This window comes from Haliotis rufescens, unplaced genomic scaffold, assembly GCF_023055435.1.
Source record: "Haliotis rufescens isolate VD_foot unplaced genomic scaffold, xgHalRufe1.0.p SCAF_3, whole genome shotgun sequence".
Taxonomy (NCBI): domain Eukaryota; kingdom Metazoa; phylum Mollusca; class Gastropoda; order Lepetellida; family Haliotidae; genus Haliotis; species Haliotis rufescens.
The window spans coordinates 52,912,870-52,931,439 of record NW_025964001.1 but is presented as its reverse complement, the minus strand read 5'-3'; the positions used below and the strand labels follow the sequence as shown (position 1 = coordinate 52,931,439).

The 18,570-nt window shown below is 40.2% G+C and overlaps 1 protein-coding gene across 5 annotated transcripts in view; it reads right to left on the bottom strand.

Annotated features, from left to right (window-relative positions):
* The window catches only part of LOC124141951 (WD repeat-containing protein 64-like), a 79,506-nt gene that overhangs the window by 35,623 nt on the left and 25,313 nt on the right, over nucleotides 1–18,570 (bottom strand). For all 5 annotated transcript variants that reach the window (XM_046510144.2, XM_046510146.2, XM_046510145.2 and 2 more), the window contains exons 4-14: nucleotides 14,436–14,542; nucleotides 13,398–13,427; nucleotides 12,382–12,492; nucleotides 11,325–11,542; nucleotides 10,388–10,430; nucleotides 9,445–9,548; nucleotides 7,049–7,182; nucleotides 6,378–6,505; nucleotides 5,440–5,524; nucleotides 3,036–3,124; nucleotides 399–458 (exon numbers count right to left, since the gene is read on the bottom strand). In XM_046510144.2, the coding sequence (XP_046366100.2) occupies nucleotides 399–458; nucleotides 3,036–3,124; nucleotides 5,440–5,524; nucleotides 6,378–6,505; nucleotides 7,049–7,182; nucleotides 9,445–9,548; nucleotides 10,388–10,430; nucleotides 11,325–11,542; nucleotides 12,382–12,492; nucleotides 13,398–13,427; nucleotides 14,436–14,542 (1,109 nt within the window). The remainder of the gene's footprint in view (nucleotides 1–398; nucleotides 459–3,035; nucleotides 3,125–5,439; nucleotides 5,525–6,377; nucleotides 6,506–7,048; nucleotides 7,183–9,444; nucleotides 9,549–10,387; nucleotides 10,431–11,324; nucleotides 11,543–12,381; nucleotides 12,493–13,397; nucleotides 13,428–14,435; nucleotides 14,543–18,570) is intronic.

Sequence of the window (18,570 nt, the reverse complement as noted above, 5' to 3'; positions counted from 1 at the left end):
TTAACGCCGCACTCAGCAAGATTCCAGCTTACGGTGGTCTGTAAATAATCGAGTCTGAACCAGACAATCCTGTGATTGACAACCTGGGAATTCTATCTGATAAATATTAATCAAGTATAATATAGTTGATGTGATATTCGTGTTATCATGACCATTGGAATATGTTTAAAATTTGGGATATGATACTTATGAACAATAGCATTCTTACACAGTGCAATGTCCGAATTATTTCTAACTTTGAATTCATTCAACCATGTGTTATTAAATCAATCAGAATGCAGCATATACACCTATTCATTTCACAATTAGTGGACGAAATCTTCAAAAGTGTTCAGTTCATGAAACAGCAAAATCTAATACAAAAACATGTCATGTTGAATATGGTCGATCTCACCTACCTTAATAATAGACTCAGTGCACACGGACACAGCTTGGTGCAACTCGGAGTTGTATAATATCTGAAACAGTCCAACACAACAACTGGTGTAAGGGCCTGAGTTGGTTTTAAGGATGTCTGCTGATGTTTTGCGTTCACTGCGCAACCTGAGTGAGTGAGTGAGTTGAGTTTAACACCGCTTTTAACAGTATTCCAGTTATATCGCGGCGTGTCAGCTTAATGTGGGAGGAAAGCCCGAAGTGATGCAGGTCTCAGACGTTTACTGCTTCGGTGAAACCCACGAGCACGGGTATGGTGCTGACAAACCTAGAAACATAATCGGGGTGACCCTGCGCAACCCGAACTGTCATGTGTCTGGAGTACTTTAACAAAATACTCAAGACAATCTATCTCAAATATAAAGCGGTCAAACTGAGAATCATAGGCTAAAGGTCAATTCTTCAAAGATACAGCATTTTTATGTCAAACAAAAGTGAATTAGTATATTTCCTCTAGTAAGCACTGGTTCTCTAATGGGATCCCGCCTTCAATAAGCGTACCACTAATAACAGAGTTGATAACTATTCTCAGCATGTAGATATCCATTTTGTTGTTCTTTGGTTAACACTCCACACAAAGAGTTTTTGTTGCCATTTCATATTATTATGTTTAAGTTCCTACTGTCTGGAAATAAATTTTGTATCCAGAACATAAAATCCTATTGTATCAGAGCTCCAGATAAGCTGCGTATCTGCGTAAAATACGCATCAGAAATGCAGAAATACGCAGTAAAATAAAATCCAAGCATATCAAATATGAAACGGACATTACAGATACGCTAAAAAAATAAAACTTGTGCGTATCATCAAAATATTGTGAAGTAACCCTGTCTATTCGATTAGCAAATCAGCAACTTATTTTGAAATTATAAACGGGCATTCCGTCAACCTTGCCAAACTCCAAGATGACAGTTACATCATGATCATTTGCCATCACACTTTCTTGTGGAAGTATCGTGGTATTGTTGAGTCCTATAAAGCTCTGGAACCCACACAACACCAGTTTGCAGGGACTAGATGAATAGTGTTTTTAAATATTTAACTTAAATACCCACATGTGTAAAAACTAGTGGGAAACAGAAATTTGAATACCCAGATAGAATTACTGATCCCCAATGATTTTAAAATACATTGGTAAAATACCCACAACACCAAAAGCTTATCTGGCGCTCTGATTGTATGTCAGTTTATTAGTGACTTTAGCGTATGCAACACTGGGTGTCAAATTACTGCTGGGCCTCCATTACCCGCCGTGTTGGAAAGCTTTTTCAATGAATAAGTCACAGCCCAGGTGTTTTTTAGAGGAAATATGGTAATTACTGTTTCAGGACATGCTTCTTATTCCTCGCAGCAAAAGTTTATAAGAGTAGTGCTTCAGAGCTTTAACAATGATGTCACTGCATCGTAACCTTGTTGCACAATGTCATAGTGTAAGAGCGAATATTATCCTACCCCGGGGATGAAATTCTCTGGTGTCAGGATGATTCTCCCTAGTGAATTTGAACCCATATCAGTGTGTTTAATCCTATCAACATATATTTACCCCCACATTTCTCACCCCACATCCCAACCAAACATAATTAAAATGCAAGTATCAACATAAATAACATGTCATGACAGCATGCAATGCATGTGCAAAGGAAGTCTGTCATGGGATAATATACACCGATTCAAGTTAGTGTAAATCATCCCAGTATACATTTTCCTATTTCCACTTACAGTCTGTAGGTATGTTTCACTGGGATGAATTACTCTTAATTTTTGGACATAACCTATCACAGATTTCCCACACTAAGGTAGGATACTATATTTATGTAGGATATAATCCTTGCTTACAATAGCACTGTAGGACATCATCAGTTGAATGTCGTTGCACGAATAGGGAAATACGCAAATGTGCATGTTTTTATCAATATAGCACCCAAACATAAAAAAATATTTTGATTTTTCATAGATTAACGTTTAACGATTACCGTATTTGACATAATAAACGCCCAGGGCGCTCTTAAAATTAGAAATAGGGGGCTCTTATTAGAATACAATTTTAGTGAGAAAAAAGAGTCGTGGTTTATGCGGACAGCCTGAAATGATACAAAAGAAAAGTCTGTGCATATTATAAACGACAGATATATTTTCCAGAATATAATTGCCCATAATTAAAGATGCACATAACACACGAGTGCGTATCATACATGAATAAATAAGTCTTGTGCACATTGATCAATCGGAAGGGGTGACTTATTGGGATTGTTCGCTAGCCAATATATTAACAAATATCGCCGTGGGCGCTTATTAGAGCTTATTACGTTGAATACGGTACATGCAATAAATACGTTAAAAATCATTTACTGGAAATCAGGATCTCTTTTGAAAATAATGTTTGGACCCAAATGACAGAAGTATCTTCTTGTTATTGAAATACTTGTGTATATTGCCATGTCGATACCCCCTAGACTAGAGAATTCTTCATTTTTTTAATATTACCATGTAAATAATGCATCAAATAATACTAAGCATGCAAACAAACAAAAAACAATATTGGCTTTTACAACTTGTGTGGATGAGTCTATGGTCAAATTCCTGTTTTAAACTCAACTCACCTGACTGAGTGGTCGGTCGTGTGTGTGTGGCACCTGCATGGTGTCCTGAACTGACCGGGTCAGAGGCCAGGCATCGAGAACACTGGACCCTGAAACATTGGTGGAAACAGAGTTATCTCCCCTGCCAATCTAGTTTCGACTGTTTTTTTTATTTGTCAATTTCCTTTATTAATATTGACAAAACAAAAAAACAAGAAATCATCCTGACTTCTGCCAACTGGCAGATAAAATCAAGGTGCTGGATGACAAAATATATTTATTGTCATTTCATTTTCTGATATATTTTCCAGTCAGCCGTATCCCTAATTTGCGTTTAAGTCATGGTGAGATTCTTTGAAGACTAATTTCCTATGTGAAACAAAACCTGGTTGCCAGAGGGATGATGTGATCATATGAATTTATCATTTCATAATAATGATGATAATATGGCCATATGTCTATCTATAATAATTGCCCATATGTCTATCCAGGTTGATCAATCTTTCAACACAGTTAATCTACATCCAAACCATTTGTCAAGACAGCCCAGACTAGCTTGATGGACCCGAGAAGATCCAAGTAGAGAATAGGTCTTCAGCAACCCATGCTTGCTGTATGAGGCAACTATGCTTGTCAAAAGAGGCGACTAAAAGGAACGGGTGGTCAGGCTCGCTGACTTGGTTGATGCATGTCATCGTATCCCAATTGCTCTGATTGATGCTCTTGATGTAAGACACTGGATTGTCTGGTCCAGACTCGATTACTTACAGAGCGCCATCATAAAAATGGAATACTGCTGAGTCCGGTATTAAACAACAAACAAATAAAACTAGCTTGATGACATTTTCATGTGCATTAGGAGAAGACAAAATTGGCACCTTGACATTGTCTTTCCCTTTCCAAGGCTGTATATCTCTAATGGGGAACCAATTATATCCCCACATTTCACCATAACTGTTTAAAAAAAAACAACTTGAATTTATTGTCCCCATTGTCACAATTCTGGATCTGCTTCTAATTTTGTTTTGCCATATTTTCTTGTTGGAATGGACACGCAACAAGTGACAGATTTGTTTCAACCTCTTTGTGCAGCCAGGCCAGATCTCTTTAGGCGCCGGATGTTATTCTTGTTTCTGTATCACGGGACATTCATTATGTCATCTTGTTTCAGACTTTACAGGCTGTCTTCATCACTTCCGGAGTTCCAGCTGATATCTGTTTACATCTTCCGTTTCATGTCTGATTGAGTGTTTGTCACAAGACAGTGATATAGTACCGGTAGTGTTTTCGATATATACATTGTACCATGGTTTTCAGTGCAGTAGCACATTCACAAGAGAAACATCATGAAATATAGGACTGATGTATGAGGGCTGTGGGTGTGGGTGTGGGTGTGGGTGTGGGTGTGGGTGTGGGTGTGGGCTGTGGAATGTTAAAAATAGGCTCGTGGGTCGTGGAATGTGGAATGTGGATTGTGGGTTGTGGGTTAATTGTGGTTCATGGAATGTGGAATGTGAATATGGGTTGTGGGTCGTGGATTGTGGGTTGTGGAATGTGGATTGTGAGTTGTGGGTCATGGAATATGGATTGTGGGTGTGGAATGTGGAATGTGGGTTGTGGAATGTGGGTTGTGGAATGTGGATTGTGAGTCATGGAATATGGATTGTGGGTGTGGAATATGGATTGTGGGTCGTGGAATGTGGGTCGTGGGTCGTGGGTCATGAAATGTGGATTGTGGAATGTGGGTTGTGGGTCGTGGAATGTGGGTTGTGGGTTGTGGGTCGTGGCTTGTGGCTTGTGAGTTGTGGGTCATGGAATGTGGATTGTGGAATGTGGAGTGTGGGTTGCGGGTTGTGGAATGTGGAATATGGGTTGTAGAATGTGGATTGTTGGATGTGGAATGTGGATTCTGGTCTGTGGATGAGGGTTGTGGGTCATGAAATGTGGATTGTGGTTTCTGGATGTGTAAAGCCGCAGAGGTCTACAAGCACAGATATGGAAACTGATCCTGCTATGCCAAATTTTGTTTCGCAATTTATATCTCCAAAGTTGCACAAACTTGTAAAATGCCTTAGCTACGTCACAGTTAGATACTGACTTTCAGTTTATTAGCATATTCTTTTGATAATGATAGCAATTATCCCAGGAGTTTCACCCGATTTTCGATGGTTAATTCTGATTTGATCGCTGAATGACAAGGGCGACACCACGTTTGTTTTGTAAACACTGAAAGTAGTCCTTACTTCACCTTTGATATTTGCATCTCTTTCTGCATATGACCCCCCAACAGATATCATTTTTATCTGTTGGCTCTATCCTGCCGAGAAACATTCCCATTATATGATACAAAAAATAAATTATTTGAAATCAAAACTATTTGAAACTTTATCTTTGAAAAATCATTGATATTATATTGCTGACTCACCTGTCATTAGCCTCTCGTGTTTATTGTCAAACAACATGGAGTATATCCTCTTCTCACCTGGCCTCTCCTCGTTGTCTGTGAACACCTGGCAACCACAGGTAACCATGCATTTAATCCATGGTGCATACTAACCACACAACATTCATGATAGAGGCAAAGGTAAGTTTCATACTGTCTGCAGGTTTCAAGAAGAAATAATGTGGGTGACCAGTTTGTCAAATTACAAAATTCATACTCATTGATACATAAATAACAATAGAACAATGGGCCATTATGATAATTTCCACACACAGGTGAGAGTATTTACCTGCAGACAGGTGAGTGTATTTACCTGCAGACAGGTGAGTGTATTTACCAGCAGACAGGTGAGAGTATTTACCTGCAGACAGGTGAGTGTATTTACCTGCAGACAGGTGAGAGTATTTACCTGCAGACAGGTGAGAGTATTTACCTGCATTACCTGCAGACTGGTGAGAGTATTTACCTGCAGACAGGTGAGAGTATTTACCTGCAGACTGGTGAGAGTATTTACCTGCAGACTGGTGAGAGTATTTACCTGCAGACAGGTGAGAGTATTTACCTGCAGACAGGTGAGAGTATTTACCTGCAGACAGGTGAGAGTATGTACCTGCAGACAGGTGAGAGTATTTACCTGCAGACTGGTGAGAGTATTTACCTGCAGACTGGTGAGAGTATTTACCTGCAGACAGGTGAGAGTATTTACCTGCAGACTGGTGAGAGTATTTACCTGCAGACAGGTGAGAGTATTTACCTGCAGACAGGTGAGAGTATTTACCTGTAGACAGGTGAGAGTATTTACCTGCAGACAGGTGAGTGTAGTTACCTGCCGACAGGTGAGACTATTGACCTGCCACAGGTGAGAGTGTTTACCTTTAAGACTAATGAGACTATTTACCTGTGACAGGTGAATTATTTACCTGCAGGCAGGTGAGTGTGTGTATATCCCACACCCGGAATACCCTGGCGGTGGAGAGGCTGATAATATGTTGGTCTCTCTCATTGCAGGCTATCTCTATAATGGTGAACAGGTGGCCTAGAAGTTTACCTGGAAATCAAACATGTGAAAATGATAGATGTACATTGACAGCAGCTTGGAATTCTAAACATGTACAGCTGGGAATTGTCTAGGCATTCTTAGAGGCTGCCATTCAACCCTGGTCTACAGCAAATGTTGGTAACAATTCCTCAATTCAAGGATAAGTTTGTCTAATGTTAAAGATATCCTAAATGCTAGCTAAGAGCTATAACACCTCTCTTTTTTTGTACTGGGATATATAAGAAGTAGATGCCACGGTGCTCAGAAATGGCAGTCATCAACAAAGAGCAGCCATTATTGTTTTCCATTCAGAGCTGCACGTTTAGGTTCATTTTCAAGAGATAGAATCAGACATGTTGAATAGAATTAAAAAGCCTGCACTCAGACTGCCCACTAAAGATCCAAGTTCCTACAGAGGATCAGGTCTTCAGATAAGAATACATGATCTAAATGCACTTATATCAGATTTTAATGAGATTGCTGAAATCTTGAGACAACTAATTTATGAAATAATTAGTAAGTTAATTAGTTTTATTTTTGAAAGTGACTCACCTGTAGGCCGTGAGAATATGTGTGGGTGCCACACCCTGACAACCTTGTCCACTCCCCCGGTGGCGATGATGTTGGCCCTGGTACAGTAGTTGAAACAGTTGACACCCTTGGGGATAGACACTCCGCGGACTTCTCTGGAGGATGGAGGTAAAGCAACTGTGTCACAATGCAACATATATAGAAGTTCCACTGGGAATGAGTGAGTATGGTTTTACGCCGCTTTTAGCAATATTCCAGCAATATCACGGCGGGGTCCACTGGGAATGAGGAAATATGTTTTGTGGCTAACCTTTAAAATACTCACAAAATAGATTAAACATCTAAATAGAATATTTAAGAAATTATAGCCATATCCAGTGTGGATCAAATTCCACAATCCATGGCGGAGTGAGGGGCTGATCAGTCTACAGAAATTCTGCAGGGATCTTGGATTTGAAAAAAATAATTTGTTCCAGAAAGTGGAAAAAATTATTTGTCCTCATATTTCACCACAAAATGTAAATCATACACTGGCTATGCTTGATGTCCTGAAACACTAGTGTGAGTGAGTGAGTGAGTATGGTTTTATGCCGCTTTTAGCAATATTCCAGCAATATCACGGCAGGGGACACCAGAAATGGGCTTCACACACTGAAACACTAGAAGCACTGATGGAACAAGTATTTGTCCCAAACAAACATGCCAACATCATGTTGGAGGAAAGTCCACATTTGCCAATCTATTTAGTAGGTTCCAGATTTACACAGAAATAAATCCGGCATTGATGATGCACCAAGTAACTTCTTTAGGGATCTGTCATTTATTATGTGGGGTGGGGCTGGTGGGTGGGGGTGGCAATGGGTCAGGGGGAGTCAGTCACACAAAATATACAAAATGATACACATATTAGGGAAGGGTCATGCAAAATTGGACATTTAGCAACAACAAAAATGAAAAGTGCTTTTGCAATTGGTCTTTTCAGGGTGGATTTTGAAAGAGAATGAGGGTAATTATTTTTAGTACATTAGCGCATCAAAAAGTCGGCAATAAATGACTAGTCCCTTAATCGAGGAAATATGGTACTTAAACAAGCATAAACTTCGCATGATCTATTAGTATCACCTGATGTTATGTTTGACATTTAAAAAATAATTACCACTTGTTTTTTTTATCCGCAGCATTAAGTAAGATATGAAAATTTATACTGTTTAACAAGTAACTATGCTTATCCATCAATCTCAGCAGTTGCACACTATAACCTGGAAAACACACAATTTACGTTTAGTGATTATTTTATTGAATTATGACGTACTGTAGCTAAACGATTGTTAGGCATCCTAAAGATACATAATCTGCTGATGATAATGCGTGGATATAGCCCCATCATCTATATGATCAAACGAGCACGGTAATCATAACCACCACATTCCACAATCAACTCCCACATCACCGGTCAAAAGAAGACGGTCCAAGGGAGATAACTCTAACCAAAATAATTTACGTTGATTGAAATCTTCAACCCTGCATTCAAGTGCTGTCTCTTGGATTGCAACGCCGTTTAAAACTTTTAATAGATGGCACTGTTGCATAAAATATCGATTTCTTTTGTTTTATTGTTTTTGTTGTTGAACATGGATTTAAATTTGAGATCGATAAACAGTATGGTATATTTATAACATAGCAAGCCTTATAAATTTATTTGGTTTTGGTCAAAATGTCTAACAATAAAACAATAGGCTTGCTGAGATACACCACAAAACACCGTTAATAAAAGAATGTATAGCTTCCAAAGAACAAATAATTAATTCATTGTGGTCCTGAATTCTATGTTTTTGTAAATGACATGTTAACTTCATCACTGGAGTGGTCCCGGAGAAGAAGATGCACGACGGACGACGGACAAAGAGGACATGACATAACTAGCTTAACTTTAAGCCAGGTGAGCTAACAATATGGATGGTCTAACACCACAGTCCTATGAAATCATGGTCCTTCACGCAGTATATACGGAATCAATGAACGGTAGGACATTGTAAGCTAGGAACCCATGTCCTTTAATTAGAGATTAGTTACAAGCTACAAGGATTTCTATCGGACCAGATCCCTAAAGACCCGGGTCAGAATATGTCTTCAGGAACCCATGCTTGTCGTAAGTGGCGACTAACGGGATTGGGTGGTCAGACTCGCTGACTTGGTTAATGCATGTCACCGTATCCCAATTGCGTGGATCGAAGCTCTTGATGCTCATGGTCCAGACTCGACTATCAGACCACTGTTATATAGCTGTAATATTGCTGAGTGGGGCGTTAAACAAACATACAAACAAACAAACAAACAAACAAACAAACAAACAAACAAACAAACAAACCCTACCGGACCAGGAATACTCATACCCCGGCACTGCAGGCTAGACTTACTCCGTGTCGTGGTTGTTGAGTCGGTCTAGTTCCTCCAGGAAGAAGGAGTTGGTGCTGCAGGGGGAACAGGACGCGAAGCACCGGAGGTCGGGGAAATACTTCACCTGCAATGTATCAAGTGTACACATCGTTGAGGACACTCCTTGAAACTATATCTACACATATAGTTCGTATTGTGAACTCGGAGTTGAGTATATTGTATTTATTTTGAAGAAAATAAAATTTGATATTTACCTGTATGGTTACCACAAACTATTTAATGTACAACTAGTCCCAGCAATGTAATGTTCGGGTGTTCTTCAGCGTGATAACAGTGTAATATACAACTATATCCTCACCAATAACTATTTGTAATGTACAATTTAATCAGCTCTACCTTAGTAACAATGTACTAATTAATTATTCCTTCACCCCAGTAGCTATGTACGATAAAACGTTACCTTTGAGCATTAACTATATAACTATGTTACTAATTAACCCCCAGTGGATCGATGCCATGACTCCCATGACTGGTCCAGACTCGATTATTTACAGACCGCCGTCATAAAGTTGGAATATTGCTGAGTGTGGGTTTTAAACAACAAACAAACAAAACAAAACAAAATAATTAACCCCCATTTTTCGTAATAACAATATATAATTTCAACTAAAACATTAGCAATAATCACTACAGGGAGCGCACCGTTTCCCGAGGAATCATCCGGTCTAAATAAAAATGATAATAAGAAAAATATTATTCTAAAAGTGTCTACTGTATGATTCCTACTATATCATCAGCATGTTTTTCTTCTTATGAATCACTATCAAATTTCTGTATTAACGAATCATTAGCACGTATAATACTGTCTAATGACATATAAATATAAAAAAGTTTTGAAGAAGTAAATTCCGCACTAACGGTGATTTACTGTATACAGTTGTAATATACAAATTTACATTGTACCTTTAGCACCCAATCGTCATGGAGTTTTCTTCTCTGAATGGGGCTGGAAAAAACCAAAATGTCTATATTATTGTCAGTTCTTTTTATATTTTTAGTCTAAACTGCCGGGCAAAAGAAAGTATACACCTATGTGTCGTGGTGGCTAAAAGTGAAACAAACAAGGTGATGTATTTGACACGGGTTTACAGTGTAGTTTACAGTGTTTCAGTGACTGTTTTCAGGCTAGTAACGTTTTTTATAATGTTTGTAATACACTTGTATTTCAGTCACTTCAAATTTTCAAGTCTATACTTTCTTTTCCCCGGCAATTATTAAACTCTATGCAGCCATGTCGTAGGTAGCTTTGATCCAACAATAAACAAGGCCAAGAAAAGAGCAAGATTTGCACAATAGTTTTCGTGTTGAACTGTTTCGTCATGAAATATTTCCTGCAATATCACGGTTCCTGTCATACAGGCTAAAGAAAGAAATATTCTCTAAAAGATGATTAAAATGTATATATTTTGGACAAAACGGGCTATTTTGAAAAGAATGGCACTGACTCTTGCTGTTACCAACTTTTGTGATAATATTTCTTGACGCTTCGGTGTCAAAACATACTTGTAAGCGTGTCTGCATGAACGTATACACAGTTAATGCCGTATTTCGGTTTGAAGGCTTCAGCAAAGTACAAACTGAAATTATGATTTCCTGGGACTTCACCTTTACATCTGAGCGATACAAAAGAGATTTGAGATAACAAAATTGAATTAGAGAAAATATATATGAACCCATTAAATTTGCGAGATGTCCTGTAATTAGTCGATAACCACAATTTGGATTTGCGTTTTCTGTGTTTGTTATTTGTTATTTTATATTTAAACTGTATGCCTCAAGGTTTCTGAAAGGTTTTCAGATATGTTTTCGTCAGCCATTTTGAATTTACAAAAGAGCTCACTACGTCATCTTGTTGGGGTCAATGACGAGGTTGTTCTGCGCGTTATTCTTCTCCCCCTTTGAGTTTTTCATCGTCATGTCTTTAGCTGAGATGGTTAGAAGGTTGACGTAGCCCTGGTCGTCGCCGAACAGAATTTTGTCCTCGTGGGGGGTGGTAGATGTGGGGATATTTGTCATACACTGAGGAGAGTGCTCAATAGGTTTGATTGTAAAGATTTGCTGCAAATAGAAAATGAAAGATTTCGTGAGTATCGCCAATATCTTCCACTATTTACCGTACAAATACTGAGTATAAACTTGAAGACACATAGGTTAACTTCACAGGGAGCAGGAATGCAAAATGCATGCACCCTGATTAACACTGCGATAAGCAACAATATACATCACATCGTAGGTTATGTTTACCCAACAACGTAAAATTATGAAATCAGTAATAACCATAGCAGGTGAGGTGAGGTGAAATGGGGTTTAACGTCGCGTCCAAGATTATTGCACTTATATAGCGACGTGCATGTACGTGTATGTGTTTGTGTGGCTGCTTGTACTAGTCCGGATTGATGCCGATTTATAGTGCTAGCACACTGAGATACCATGCCGCAGTTTAACATGAATATCCCACCCAGACAGTATACTGACTGCGAGCCGACCAGTCCTTGTTTTAGCCCCTTAATGCCGAACGCCAGACAGGGTAACAACAAGTACCATCTTTTAACGTCTTTTGGTATGACGCGGCCGGAGATCGAACACCGGACTTTCCGCTTTCCCGGGCGGACGCTCTATCACTAGACCACGGAGGCGCAAGAATATGATAAGCAAAAATCTATAGCTACGTGCCACTTTTTTCTGCTAATGATGCTACTTATTCTAAACTCTTTATACAAGGTAATCAACGTACATAGTTGGGAAAATTGTTAAGAAAATAAAACGTAAGGCACCGGAAACAGTAATGGTCGCCCAGTTCCTTCTTTAACACCACGGGTTGCAAATGCTGGGCATCAAATACTCACTCACATCCGCAAATTTGAAAATACATCATGTCTAAATCCTAATTCACGTACCTGATTCTTGCCCTTGGCCCTGTTGTCCCACAAGGCAATGCTCCTCTCTGTGCAACACGCCACCCTCCGGAGCACGGGGAGGTAGTCACAGCCTGTGGCCCACGCCGGCTCCTGGGGGACAGGGGAAACGCAGACTGGTCATTATTACAACCGCAGCAACATCACAGGCGACGTTTCCATGTAGATTCTTACACCGTTCTCACGATGGAATGGGTATATAAATTACGATGGATATAAACTTAATATTTAAATCGAAAACGTTAACTGTTGGTTGCAATAAAACACCAGTTGTACTTAAGTCTTCAGCAGATCATCAAGGGCCGTGAAGATCCGGGATAGAATAGGTTTTCAGCAACCCATGCTTGCCGTAAAAGGCGACTATGCTTGTCGTAAGAGGCGACTAACGGGATCGGGTGGTCTGGTGGACTTGGTTGATACATGTCATCGATGCCAATTGGATCGATGCTCATGATATCAATCACTGGATTGTCTGGCCCAGGCTCGATCATTTACAGACCGCCGTCATAAAGCTGGCATACTGCTGGTGCGACGTTAAACAACAAACAACAGATCACCAAGATACAGTAAAATCTCGCTATTCCGGAGGCCCCTCTTTCTGGGCGGTCTTCGTGGTGAAGCAGTTCATAGAAAGGACACTATCCTAAACCTTGATACGTTATATTGGTATCTCTGTTCAATAAACATATCAATACATCGATGTTAACACTAAATTCTTTGTCTTTTCAGTTGCAATTACAACCCTAGGTATAACCAAAGCCTCTGGGATACCGGTTTAGAAAAGGTTCCCAGCAATCCATGCTTGTTGCGAGAGGCGACTGAATGGATGGGGTGGTCATGCTCGGTGACTTGGCGCATGTCATCGAATCCCGTCGTGAGACTTTGCACATAATATCAATCACTGGTTTGTCTGGTACTTACACTACATCATTTACAGGCTGCCGACGTTAAAGAAAACAAACAAATTGAAGTTTTGAAACATGTATAGTCATACTTACATTGATGTCAATGCAGGCCTGGAGCCGAAGCTGAAATACAAAAGTTGGATTATAGGATTATAGGATTATTTATAATATTAAGTTGAGACATTACATACGAGTAGGTGTACAAATTTGTGAAGATCCGGGGTAGAATAAGTCTTCAGCAACCCATGCTTGCTGTAAAAGACGACAATGCTTGTCGTAAAAGGCGACTAACGGGATCGGGTTGTAAGGCTGCTGACTTAGTTGATGCATGCCATCTGTCCCAATTGCGTGGATCGATGCTCATGATGTCAATCACTGGACTGTCTGGTCCAGACTCTATTATTTACAGACTGCCGTCATATAGCTGCAATATTGCTGAGTGCGGCGTTAAAAAACAAACAAACAAACAAAACAAACAAATGAGTAATTTTGTCAAGTGCAGTTTATTATCTGGACGAGCATTAACGCTCTCGGCGGAAGATCCGGTTTGGAGTGCGTGAGTAAGTTTTCTTTGAACAAAAAACATTTCAGTCAAATACGGAGTGTCACTTAAATTTGGAAAGAAAACATGCAGTAATGCAGGTCTTGAACGTTTACCACTTTAAGGACAACACACGAGCCCGATTATGGTGATAACCAAGATACCGCAGTCCAAAACGGGAGCAATGGGGCATTAACGGGACACAACTCTGCACAGTGACGAGCGGGCAATGTTTGCTCCACGGTTTAATACAGAGAGTTGCGTCCCTTGGCCGCACCAGAAACCTGCGATCCTGGGTTCGATTCCCTGTTCGCCCCGATTATGTTTATAGGTTTGTCAGCACCATACACATGCTCGCGAGTTTCACCGAAGTGCTAAACGCCTGAGACTCCGTGATATAACTGGAATATTACTCAAAGCGGCGTTTCAACCCAACTCACTCACTCACTCACCGAGTGTCACATGTCCGTGAATTTAGTTTGATACGTTGACTCAAGGAACTTGTGGTGCCACTGACATTTCCATTTCCAGAATTTGATTAAATGAATGAATACTTTTGCGTCCATTCCCTCCTTACAGAGTTGCCTCACCTTGTTTGTCCAGATAGAGAGGGCGCCTTTCTGTGACGCCGTGACGTAAGCATCAATGGCCGGGACATATTTCAGACATTGGACAGTGTCGCGCCTCTTCCGGTCACCTGATACAGGAACAGATGAAATACTGCATAACAATTGTGAATGTAGCACACAGATAGTGTAAACAAAGATGTGTTAAAAGTGAGCGAGTGGGTTTGCGTAAGTCGACTCTTTGAACGGTGTATCGGTCATCTCGGTCGTAGAGGTTTATCACTTTGATGTTTGTTTGTTTGTTTGTTATTTAAGTCAGCAATATGACGGCGGTCTGTAAATAATCGAGTCTGGACCAGACAATCCAGTGATTAATATCATGAGCATCGATCCACGCAATTTGGATCGATGACATCCATCAACCAAGTCAGCGAGCCTGACCACCCAATCCCGTTAGTCGCCTTTTACGGCAAGCATGGGTTGCTGAAGACCTATTCTAACCCGGATCTTCACGGGTCCTGTTACTTTGAGGAAAACCACGTGCACGGACGGGAAAGGTGCTGACGAGTCAAACATCATTATCAGGGCGAATCTGGTATTCGAGTGAGTGAGCTCAACATTTACAGACCGCCCTCATATGACTGGTGCTGCGGAACGTGGCGTTAATAAATATTCACGCACTCACTCACTCGATGCTATTTCAATTAAAATTGGTTTTAGGTAGCTTGTTGCAATAACCCCACTTTGAAGCCAAGATTCCACCGCCTCCCCAACCTTCTCTAACATAGCCACCTTGCCATGATGGACAGTTAGGTAGCATGGTCAAGCATTCGCTCGTCATGCCTCAGTCCCAGGTTCGATTCGTTTAGTGACGAAGTCCCACTCAGTTGATTCTTACCCACGATGTATTTGTTGAAATATTACCTACCCCAGCGCAATTATCACACAGGGGTTGCAATAGTAGCACGTTAGTAGCTTTGAACAATAAAAGGAAGTTGTCCCCATCTGTCAATGACGCAAGCATAAAATGTGAAATAAATGTCAATTATCCAATATCATAATAATTCCTCTGTCATCAGCCATGTCAGCTAGTGCTTGCCTGACATCTAGTTGGGGTGTTCCTGGAATAGTTCAATGACACGGAGCCAGCATGACACATGTCATGATTAAACTAAAACACTATGATATCATTTTCCCAAATTTCGTACATTTACAAATGAAGTTTGCCATCTGCAACATTAATTTCACAAGCAGCCGCCTTTCTACTTTTGGTATGTTCACAACAACAACAACAACAACATAATAATAATAATAAGAAGAAGAAGAAGAAGAAGAAGAAGACGACACAATAATAAGACATATTCCATCCATTTTGCAACTCTGTATAACTTTCCTGTTACATTAATTTGAAAATAAATAGATAAATAAATAAATAAATAAATAAATAAATAAATAAATAAATAAATAAATAAATAGGTTAGCAGACAGATGCCTAAAGTTTCCATCACAACCCAACCCCACACCCCTCCACCCTGACGAAAACACATTAACAGTTCGCATCGCACCAATTGTTTCTAATTCATAAAACACGGCGCGCTTCCACCAGATTACATCTTTTTGCCGTCAAGTAGACGTCCGTGCGTGTTCCCTCCGTCTACAGGGGATCTGTATGAGCGTCATTTCCTCGCAGGAAATGTGAATAAGGTTGGTAGGTGCTTGGAAGCGATGGGGAAACAACATTACTCTAAGCACGCGAAGCCCACAATACTAATCACGCTCGTTTTCTGCCGGTTCAAACACCTCTTTGTACCATGCTAACGAGAGTGAACCCAATGGATGGAGCGTGTGCCATTAAAGCTATTTTCAATCCGAGTAATACTCTGAATGTCAAGATGGCCGAGTGGAGTTCCGATCTACTTGTCCGTTACCGTATTCACCGATCTGTTTTGACCGGAGGATGGTTTGGGATCTGTTTTTCAGACCATCAAGGTCAAGCGCGTGATCAAGGGAAATGACGTCTTTGAAATCTAACATGGCCGTCGACGTTTTTAACAGAAGCAACTATAGCAAGATGAGTTGCATTAGTTACGATCTATCGAAATGTAAAGGTTTGGAGATATCGTATATTTTAACGAATTTTATTGACATGTGGTACAGATGTGACGCTGTGGAATGAGTTCCGTAACAGGTGAGGGACCGCCTCCGTGGCCTAGTGGTAGAGCGTCCGCCCGGAGAGCGGAAGGTCAAGGGTTTGATCCACGGTTTCGTCGTACCAAAAGACGTTAAAAGATGGTTCTTGTTGCTACCCTGTCTGGCGTTCGGCATTAAGGGGCTAAAAGAAGAACTGGTCGACTCGGAGTCAGTATACTGTTAAACTGCTGGATGGTATCTCAGTGGGCTAGTGCTATAGAGTCGGCATTAGTCCGGACTGGTAACAGCTAGGGTATGTCGGTCGTGCGCTCGAATCATAGGTGCGCCCCGAATAAAAGGTTCACACACCATCATGGTTAACATCAATGATATGCAACCTTTGAGGCTTTCTTCGAAGTTATGCCCCTTTTTCTTTAAGCGTGTGTTGATCTCTCCGCCTCGTTTTAACGTCAGAGGAAATGGAGTTTCGCCATATATACATTAAATTATGTTTGTATCGAATATGTAAATGACCATACAAATATAATGTATATGTCATAATGTACTTCGGGTATAGAGCAATAGTTGGTTCGCTCATACTTTACTTAAAGCCGTCAAATACATTATTTCGTCAAATATATTTTTTTGCAATTAAAGGTCCCTACATTTCTCAATTTTCTACAATTCTCGCACAACGTTCAGAAATGAGTTCCGGAAATCAACTCGGCTAATAAAGGAAGCGATCTCGCGAAACCCAAGGTGTATGCAACTCGCCCCTGTGTGGACACCAAATTGCATACTTCAGTTCGTACAACTAATTGCATACTTCAGTTCGTACAACTAATTGCATACTTCAGTTCGTACAACTTATTGCATACTTCAGTTCGTACAACTAATTGCATACTTCAGTTCGTACAACTAATTGCATACTTCAGTTCGTACAACTAATTGCATACAAGAAGTTGTTCTAACTAGTTGTGCAGTGTGAATAACCCTTCAAAGAGATATTATTCAGTCTGACATATATTGTGTTCAAAGCGACACCAATCTCATTTACTCAAACTCTGTCCGTGCTTGCGGGTTTCACCAACGTGGTAAACATCTAGGACCTGCATCACACTGGGATTTCCTTTCACAGAAAAGCCATGCCTTGATATATAACTAAAACACTGTTCAAAGCGGTATTCAGACTAACTCATTTTTTCATCCGCTACGTGGAGATTACGAGACACAATATTGTCCGTATGTCTGGCTTGTAAAAGTTATATCTACTCTCAGATCAGCGTACTTTAATTTCGATTACAGATCACTTGTTATTTCATTATTTGTACATTTTGTATCCACCGATTATTCATTATTGGCCTGTTGTTGGAAACAAATCAATACTTCCTGAGGTGAGTGAAATGTTTGACGTCTGCTAATCTCTAATATCGCCCGGTCGGTGACATTCACGTCACCTCGTACATACCACCTTCTCAATGATTCAACACACTCGCCGTGAACACTACCCTTTAAAAGAGCCCACTAAAATAGCCTAGACTATCACAACAAAGGTCGCCATGATGACAGATTACATGTTCTTCACATGTATTGTCCTCACAGTGTGCCCAGTGCGACGACATCATTTGGAAGACTTTGTCAGGGGTACCACGCGCCACCTAACGCGCGGATTAAGGATAATCCAGGTGTATGAGCCATACAATAGCTCCCCCTGTCGGCGATTGACTCTGACCAACATGCCACCGACACTACAACAAAATGGTTGCTAAAGGGCATAGTCCGTGGCCTTGTCTCCAATAGGGTATCAAACAAGGTGTTGTGCTTTGTCGTGCTCTATATAAAAGGTCTTGTCAAACGCGCCTAAGGTGGTAGATTACGTATCGACGCATCCGCAAATACCTTTTCAATGTCGTTCTTCAAACCCAAAGAATGATATCGTACTCGAACTTTTGACGATCACGTTATAATAAAGTTTATGTTAAACACGTCATAAAATGTTTAGAAACAACCATATGAATTTGTATTTTGA